The 9,030-nt window shown below is 45.5% G+C and overlaps 1 protein-coding gene across 2 annotated transcripts; it reads left to right on the top strand.

Moving 5' to 3' along the window:
• Nucleotides 1-294: 294 nt before the first annotated feature.
• On the top strand, nt 295-7,439 carry LOC139376955 (metalloproteinase inhibitor 2-like). Of its 2 annotated transcripts, XM_071119982.1 has the most exons (6): nt 317-882; nt 3,609-3,709; nt 3,812-3,920; nt 4,498-4,622; nt 4,728-4,941; nt 6,458-7,439. In XM_071119982.1, the coding sequence occupies exons 1-5, from the start codon at nt 753-755 to the stop codon at nt 4,923-4,925; spliced, it is 663 nt and encodes a 220-aa protein (XP_070976083.1). In that variant the 5' UTR covers nt 317-752; the 3' UTR covers nt 4,926-4,941; nt 6,458-7,439. The 2 variants fall into 2 exon arrangements, with proteins under 2 accessions (XP_070976082.1, XP_070976083.1); XM_071119981.1 differs by having other exon boundaries at nt 295-882; nt 4,728-7,439.
• The last annotated feature ends 1,591 nt before the right edge of the window (nt 7,440-9,030 follow it).

The raw sequence follows: 9,030 nt of genomic DNA on the forward strand, positions 1-9,030 counted from the left end.
ACAAAAAAATACAGTTTTATATCTTTATGTTTGAAGCCTGAAATGTGGCAAAAGGTCGCAAAGTTCAAGGGGGCCGAATACTTTCGCAAGGCACTGTGTCTGTCTGTCTGTCTGTCTACGCTATCACTTTTGCATAGGAAAACACTGAATCCTACTAATTACTACATGTGCTTAATTACATCACTTTTGTTTTGAGGTGACTTCGCAGGTTCCAAATCGAACGCAATCAACTTTCTGTCGTTGCAAAACACGCTTACACGGGCGCCCGGGCGAGATTAATCGAGCCCCCTCAATGTGGAGAAAAAACTACGTCCATAGGCGTAGCGTTCGGCCGGAGCAAGGAGTTTGGGCGGGTGGGCAGGCAAAGAGAATATGAAAACTTTTAACCCAGGGCTCGAGCGCTTACCGCTGGACGAATCGTCACCGAGAGGGGAGGAGTCCATCCTGCAGCAGCCTTAAAAGCCGCCTAATCACGGAGAAATGAAAACACACCCAAAAGATAGAAACGCGCAACGACTCAAAGTGAAGGTCACACACTTGTTTTTTCCCTGCGAGGGACAACTAGCGGACTGGGGCTTTTCTTCCGTTATTTGATCTTGGTTAACGGTCATTGTAGCTGTTGACACATAGCCTACCCACACAGACACACACCTACAGCCCACTCGACGAATTTCACTCTCTATACGGGCATCCCCCCCCCCCCCCCCCCGCATTTCAAAGGACGGTAAACAACCGAGACACAGCTGGAGAAAATGCCGTTATCAATTAACGGCGTACTCTGCACTCTGACGGTGCTGATTCTGTGGCAGGCGGAGGAGCTCGTTGAAGCCTGCAGCTGTGCCCCCGTGCACCCACAACAGGCGTTCTGTAACGCGGACGTAGGTGAGTATAGACCGGGAACGGCTACGCCCTCACGTGCACCTTGTTGTTTCTCTACTACAGCCTCTGTCAAGAGGTCTGGTCCTTCATGGCAGGTAGTAGTGTGCTTGCCAGCTCTGTCGCGACACTGGTGGCAGCGGTGGGATAAGTTAGTTGGTCGCTTATGCATTCTCTCAGGTTTAGGCCTATACGTATGATGGAAGTGTCAGTTTGTACGTTCACATTGTAGTTTTTTCGTTCATACTGCAATTTGTTCACGTAGGTGATATGGTGCCATTTGGGACGCAAACAAAGTGTTCTTTACTTATACATTTGCACACTGGCTGTTTCCTGTTTCACGATACAACAGGAAATGTGTAACTGAGGTGGTTGGTTCGCATGATGATTATTGACTTTGCTTGAGATCTGAAGGCTTGTCTCCACCTGACTATGCTGCAGCCATGTACCGTAAAATAGAGGACACACACACAGTCCCCTATGAGTTTACAGTGCTTTGGGATCTGCTGTGGGGCTAGGAGTACAGTCTGGCTTGTGGACGTGGCACAGCAAATAGAAAATGAAGGAGAGGAAGCCATAAAGAGGGGGAGAGAACAGGGGAAACTAGGATGGAATAAGCAAGGTAGTATAAATTCTGCTCGACTCCCTCTGTGAACAAGTCTGTCACACCAGTTTCTCTCTCCTCTCTTTCCTCTTTCTCTCTCTTCCTCTGAGGGGTGTAGCTGTGAGGAATGACAGGAATGTTTCTGGGGTTTTCCTGCTCTGCACCGACCTAATGTAGCAGGATAGTAACACAGACACACATCACTTCAAAGAGACTCAGGTGCAACACACGGAGACTGCACAGACGTACAGTACACACCACTGTGATGTATAGCCTTCTCTCAGTCACATACGAATGCGTCCATCTGGCAGCGTATGACATCTGGCTGTCAGTTCTGGGTACTCAAAGGGAAAAAGCAGAGTTGACTTACAGGGTGGGATCCTCTGACTTTGTCAACAGTATTCACTCCTCAGAAGTCATCCGCTTCCTGGTCACTCTAACTAGTGACTATGCATACCTACAAGTACCTCTTGGTGTCGCAGTCCCACTAAGTTTATGGCTCCCGAGTGGCGCAATGGTCTAAGGCACTACAGACCCTGGTTTGATTCCAGGCTGTATCACAACCGGCGGTGATTGGGAGTCCCATAGGGCGGTGCACAATTGGAAGGCAGGCCAATCTTCATGTAAATGCACATCTCGACGATACCGATAATTGCTTCTATTACACTAGATGTATGTCCTTGATCCAATTATTTTAAAATACCACACCGGATATAAGGATAATTTATAGTAACTAATGGCAGCCTGCAGTACCCAGTCGGTCTTCAACTTGAGATGCTTAATGCGCAACACTGAGCTAGGCTGCAATGTCACTTCCTGGAGTAGTTCAAACTGCTCATGTTATGTCTACATACATATCCCAAATGAGACATCTTAACTGACTTCCTGGGCTTCAAAGGCACTATTGAGTCTTCACATAGGAAGGAATGGAGTCACATGATTGCTGGCTTTGTCCATTCATTTAGTGTGGTGGATAATGAAGTGGAGGGTTAGAAGGAACTCAGGATGTGGTATGTGTTCATATGGGGGTTTTCATGGAAAAAATGTGTAGATCTGGTGATATGCATGTATATGTTTTCTGCATAGCTATGGTTGGCTTGAGGTGTGAACCCCTCTGTCCCCCTAAGAGTTTCTACTCTCAACGTGGATGATCATATGACCTAGTTAAGAAGTAGCAGGGGGGAATGGAGCCTATTTAGGAAAACATGATTCTGGAAAAGCCATTAAACCGGCAGCAGTCCCAAATCACTGTTTCCCTGAGCTGAGCGTGCTGTCTACCCTGTTCTATTCCCAGTGTCCTTAGTGCTCATTAGCTTCTGGGTCTGAATGAGGTCAGGAAGCAAGAGGGAGGAACTCCACAGAATGCAGGAGACAGGGCCAGCCAGGTTCTTATGCTGGTGCTCGGTGTGTTTGCATCACCCACCGTGAGCTCCCTCTATGAACTTGGGATGTGGTTACATGTGCAGAAAAGCATGCGACCTGGACCAGGGGAGAGATGAGGGAGTCGGACATTAACTCTGCAGTGAACCCCTCCCATGTCTGCTTCTGTTTCACGCCAGAAAGGGAACCCGAGGGGACAGGGCCCTGTGGAGTGTGTGTACATTGTATTTTTTTTCTTCTGTGATTTTTGCGTTCTTTTGTATTGCTCATATTTTCCCTTCCCATGGCTAAAACATGATGTCGTTTGTGAGGCTTTTAAAACACAGGAACTACAGCTTATACTTTATCATACTAGGTCTGTCCTCTATCCTTCAGTGTCACTACGTTTTGTCTCTCTGTCTCTCGATAATCTGCCTAAATCACAGCCTTGTGGTCTCACTGACCAAAACATCTCTCCCTATCCATATGTGCTAACAAATCGTGATGTGATCTGGGGCATGAACATCTGGAATGTTACTGGCAGCCTGTTCACATCCTGAAACGGTCAAAACAACAAAGGCTGTTTTGACTCCGTGTATTGTGGGTTGTTGGTTTATTACTGTGCTGTAGGAACGCCAGGCTGTTCAGGCTGACTGGGCACCATCTGCAGGTGGTTAACTAGATGTGGTGGGAGAAGGAATTTTAAACAGAAGCTTTGTTTTTGGGACTTGTGTGTGTGTTAATGTCCTCTGATCCTGTCTCCCTGCAGTGATCCGAGCGAAGGTGGTGGGGGAGAAGGAGATAGATACTGGGAATGATATCTATGGTAACCCCATCACCAGGATGCAGTATGACATCAAACAGATCAAGGTGAGACTACATCCACGACCTCTGACCTCTAACACGTCACCTGTGGTTGTGTAAGATATGAGACCTGTGTTCATCTAACCCTGACCTGTTGTTGAGTTGTAGATGTATAAGGGTCCTGACCAGGACATTGAGGAGGTCTTCACTGCTCCGGTCTCTGCTGTGTGTGGCGTTACCTTCGATACCAGTGGCAAGAAGGAGTACCTGATCTCAGGTGAGGATAGTCTGTTGGACCTTACCACACACTGATGGCATAGTTAATCTCCCTCCGCTCTGTGCTAAAAGTAGCCTGATCCCAGAGCTGTTTGTGCTGCCTTGCCAACTCCTTATAACACTAACTGTAAGAGTAGGCAAGACTGCACAAACAGATCTGGGATCAGGCTGTGTCAGAAGGTGCCGAGTGAGCACAACTGGAGCAGACATGGGCTAGATGTAAAGCGAGACAGAGGGACATTAGATCATGCGTGCTCTGGTTTCCCTACTTGTTCTTTCACACACACAGCCTAATTACAGGGAACACCAGGCCAGGGACTGCTGAGGCTAGTGTTTCCTCCTTTAGAATTCCCAATGTACCTCGTCATGGTGATAACCATTTTCTGTAAGACTAGCCGTTCAATGACTCACCCCTCTCCTCATTCTACTCCTCATCCTCTCCCTTTTCTAACTGCTGTCTGTCTCCATCTAAGGAAGGGGGAGGAAGAGAAAAGCATGTCTGATTTGTTTCAGAACCATATTTCTTTTGCGTTTTTTTAAAAGAGGATCTCTTCCCTGCCTTATCTTTTCTTCTGCAGGCAAGGTGGAGGCAGGTGGGAAGATGCATGTGACCCTGTGTGACTACATCACCCCCTGGGAGTCTATGAGCCCCACTCAGAAGAAGAGTCTGACTCAGCGCTATCAGATGGGCTGTGACTGCAAGGTATGGAGGTGGTGGGGAGCAGGATGGGGATTTGGAGGAGGTAGATTGGTAGAGAAACATCTCCTGTGACTTGTCTTAACCTGGTGTGTGTGTCTCTCTGTGTAGATTGTGCGCTGCCCCTCCCTTCCCTGTGCCATCTCCGCTCCAGAGGAGTGTCTGTGGACAGACCTGATGATGGAGAAGCAGGTGTACGGTCGCCAAGCCAACCACTATGCATGCGTCAAGAGGGCCGATGGCTCCTGTTCCTGGTACCGCGGTAATGCTCCACCCAAGAAGGAGTTCCTGGACATCGAGGACCCCTAGTCACTTCCTTCCAGCTGCCCACTGCAAAGCCTGATTAGTTTTTTGTTATTTTTTTATTTTTAAAGAAAATTACATCTAAACAATTTGGTGAATCATTAGGAGAAAATAAGTTGTGTGAAAGGGCAAGATTAATATGATACACATAAAATATAACGAGGCAAAGCTGATTGATTTGAGTGAGATCAGTGAAATTGTTTACTGGTTCAAAAACAACTCCTAGCTACTATCCCCTTCTGTCTGCAGATCTAAAGGGACCTGATGTATTCATAGTATGGTGATGGCTTTCACAGGAGGTTGGTGACACCATAATTGGGGAGGACTGGCTCGTTGTAATGGCTGGAACGGAATAAATGATACCATTCCATTGACTCCATTCCAGACATGAGCTGTCCTCCCCTCTGCATCCTCCTGGGTAATCGATCCACATAGCTCTCTGAAGGTTCATTTTGTCAAATTGCTTACACATACTTGGTTCCTTCAGGTCATCAAACAGATGGTTTAGAGGCTAGGGGAAGGAGCCAGACTGGCTCAGGGTGTTTGTAGCGATTTAGGGTCGTGAGACTGACTTGTCGAGTGATTTTTCACATCCCCCTGAGGCTGGCGTCAGGAGGACTGATTCTTTAAACTATGGGTGTCTCAAATGGCACCCTATTCCCTATAGAGTGCACTACTTTATTTTTTTTACCAGCGCCCAGGTAGTGCACTCTCTAGGGAATAAGGTGCCATTTTGGACAGAGCCCTGAAAGAGAGAGGTGCACTTGATTTAATTCCTTTTTTGCACCTCCTGGGCAGAGAACTTACCTCTTGACCTACTGTATGGAATGGCTGCCCCCACCTGTTGGGTTGGTGTCTAAATCAAGTGTAACTCTTTGCCCCTAAACTCCTACCTCTCAAACTACCCAGGTACGAACAACCCCATATCTATTCAATGATGGCTAGACAATGTTTCATTTGGTTTGATTCAAGTCATATTCCAAGTTGCCTTTTTTATTATTATTTTTTCTCTAGTTAAATGCTATTTGATGTTGCTTCTCATGCCCATGTTATCACCAATCAGATTGATGGTGAGGTGGGACTTCCCAGATTATTGTAATCGACATTTGGAAAGAAAATAGTTTAGTTTTTATAAGTGGTTGCGTTCATTTTGTCTGAACTCTTAAGCATCCCAGTCAGAGACAGATCTGTGAATAACATTTTAAAACCTTCTAGAATGCGTGTCACACCAAAGACTGGGCTGGTGAATGTGAGATGATGGTATCACATTTTACCTCTGCCATTCCCCACTCTCCATAACCCTCACCCCTATGCCGCCCTCCCCTCGACAGTCCTTCTAGACTCAACACCCCCATCTGTCTCCACCCACTACCCCTTCTCTCCCTTGATGGCTATACAGCAGTGGAGGCTGGTGGTAGGCGCTATAGGCTCATTGTAATGGCTGGACTGGAATTAATGGAACGGAGTTAAATGTGGCTTCCACATGTTTGATTCCAGTCGTTACAATAAGCCTTTTCTCCTACAGCTGCTCCCACCAGCCTCCACTGCTGTATGGTACCTATGCCTCATTGGAGGCTGTGGGAGGAGTTACGCATATACTTTTTATAATTATTTCTGTCATTAGAAGTCAATTTTATACTTTTTGAAGAGGAATTCCAGTAGAGGTAGAACCGTGTGATTCTCTGTAGTGTTCTTAATATAGTACCCCAGACAGGAAGATGTGTATCCCAAATGGCACCCTATTCCATTATAGTGCACTATATGGGTCTTGGTCAAAAGTAGCACACTACATAGGAAATAGGGTGCCTTACAGGACACAACCAGACAGCCGCTTACAGGACACAACCAGACAGCCGCGTTCCAGGCAGTCTTAACTGCAGCCCGTTGCGGTGTGCAAATGTTCAGATCTTACATTGCGGCAGGTAGCCTAGTGGTTAGAGCGTTGGACTAGTAACCGAAGGGTTGCAAGATCAAATCCCCAATGCCTGGAGAAGTGTAACTTCTCAGGAAACCACGTCAATAGGATATAGTGTCTTAGATGGACACAGACTCCTAACATCTCAAAATAATGCTATATATTCATTTGGATTTAAAGTATCAGAAGCATAATTTAAGAGTGGGCTGTTTTCCATTTTGTTTACATATAGATTGTTTCTCCCTATCGAGTCTCTTTAAAAATAAGAATAATGAAGTGGTGAATGTCTTTCGCTGGGAGCACGTGAGAGAATTTCACTCCTAGCCACCTACTTGCAAGGAAGGAACTTGCATAGATCTAAAGAAGCTTGGCTAGATATAAACAGACTTGTCTTTTAGACTTCTCTTTTCAATGCCTTGGTAATACCATATTTCTTCTACCTTATCCAATGCTTTCTGATGTACACATCGTATTGAGGGGGGGGTTGTGTGGGAGATAAAGGAGTTTGAGTACATCCAGACTATGCATGTTTAATCCTTTGTGGACGTTCAGTTGCTGTACAAAAATATACGACAGTATTATCAAATAAAACCAAACCTTTTGAATTAACTTTCTCTGTGTGTCTGTGCTGCTGGTAGTATCAATCCTTGATTTAAGTGTTGCACCAGTGGAGGCTGCTGGAGGGAGGATGGCTCATAATGTCTGGAAAGGAGTGAATGGCATCTCAGTTGATGCCATTACCACAAGCCTATCCTCCCTAATTAAGTTGCCACCAACCTCCTGTGGTTACCTGACTGAAGGGTGCTGACTAAATAGAGAACCAGCCTGCTTCCCAAATTGCACAGTGTACTTGAAGTACTTTGCCTGTTGAATGAACTTTCAAGTACAGGGAGTGAAATTTGGACTGGAGTATGCTTGATGTTGAGCATAAAGGATACCACATTTTAATTTTAATGGGCTGACTGTTATCCCTGCTGTGGTCAATGTGGCGTTCTGAAGATTACTGCTTATTGGCAATGCATCACAATGAAAATGCTAACATCGATTACAACCTATTAAAGACATTTCCTGCGCAGGAAATTGACTGACTCAATAGCTACAGTCTGGAAATGTTGAAAGTGATCAGTGTTTTATCTGACAAAATAATATGGAAATGTTAGCCAATGCAAAGAGAGGCCAGAGCTGCTCATTGGTCTCACTGGCCCAGAGGGGTATACTACAAAGAAGGTTCAAAGATTTAACCTGCTAACATGCCTAAATATTCTGAAAGGTTGGTGGCACCTTAATTGGGGAGGATGGGCTTAAGGTAATGTGGAATAAGGTTTCCATGTGTTTGATGCCCTTCCATTTACTCCTTTTCAGACATTAAGAGGAGTTTGAGACATTATGGGGTGGCACTGGTTAGAGCATTGGGCCAGTAACCGACAGGTTGCTAGATCGAATCCCTGGGCTGACAAGGTAAAAATCTGTTCTGCCTCTTAACAAGGGAGTTTAACCCACTGTTCCTAGGCTGTCAATGTAAATGTGTTCATCACTTACTTGCCTGGTTAATGTGAGGCAGCCTCCACTGCTGAAATAACTTGGTTTATTTGAAAGATAAGGCAGACCATGCCCATTTAAAGCTTAACTCAACCATAAACACCTACATTTAGCTTTGTTTATGAACCAGAAAATGTTTATTTCAGCTTGTTTAACAAAGTTATCTGGCTAACTCATTGAACCTACCTTGTAGTATCCCCCTCAGGTCCTAGCCTGGTTCAAATACTACCTCAAAGTTATTTTTGTTCAGAACACCTTTATTACAACCGCCAAATGCATATACATCAGTTGTACAAGTTGAGCAGGCTATATAGGGCTCTGGTCAATAGCAGAACACTATAGTGTTCAACTCCGCCTGAGGTCCAGAGCCTGCTGGTTTTCTGTTCTACCTGATAAATTGCACACCTGGTGTCCCAGGTCTAAATCAAAACCTAATTAGAGGGAAACAATGAAGAACAAAAAAAAGGGTCACAGGCTTCAAGGTCCAGAATTGAGTTGGGCATTACTACACTCCCTGGTTTGAATCCGGGCTGTGTCACATCTGGCTGTGATTGGGAGTCCCATAGGGCGGTGCACATTTGGCCCGGGGAAGGCTGTTATTGTAAATAAGAATGTGTTCTTAACAGACTTGCCTAGTTAAATTCCTTTTTAATATAG

This window comes from Oncorhynchus clarkii, chromosome 20 (genome assembly GCF_045791955.1).
Source record: "Oncorhynchus clarkii lewisi isolate Uvic-CL-2024 chromosome 20, UVic_Ocla_1.0, whole genome shotgun sequence".
In the NCBI taxonomy this organism is placed as follows: Eukaryota; Metazoa; Chordata; class Actinopteri; order Salmoniformes; family Salmonidae; genus Oncorhynchus; species Oncorhynchus clarkii.

Excerpts from the sequence above, each read along its gene's own strand:
- LOC139376955 (XM_071119981.1), top strand. The coding sequence starts at position 753 with ATGCCGTTATCAATTAACGGCGTACTCTGCACTCTGACGGTGCTGATT. Across the intron at positions 883-3,608 it reads GTTCTGTAACGCGGACGTAG|TGATCCGAGCGAAGGTGGTG; the intron begins GTGAGTATAGAC and ends GTCTCCCTGCAG. Across the intron at positions 3,710-3,811 it reads ATGACATCAAACAGATCAAG|ATGTATAAGGGTCCTGACCA; the intron begins GTGAGACTACAT and ends GTTGAGTTGTAG.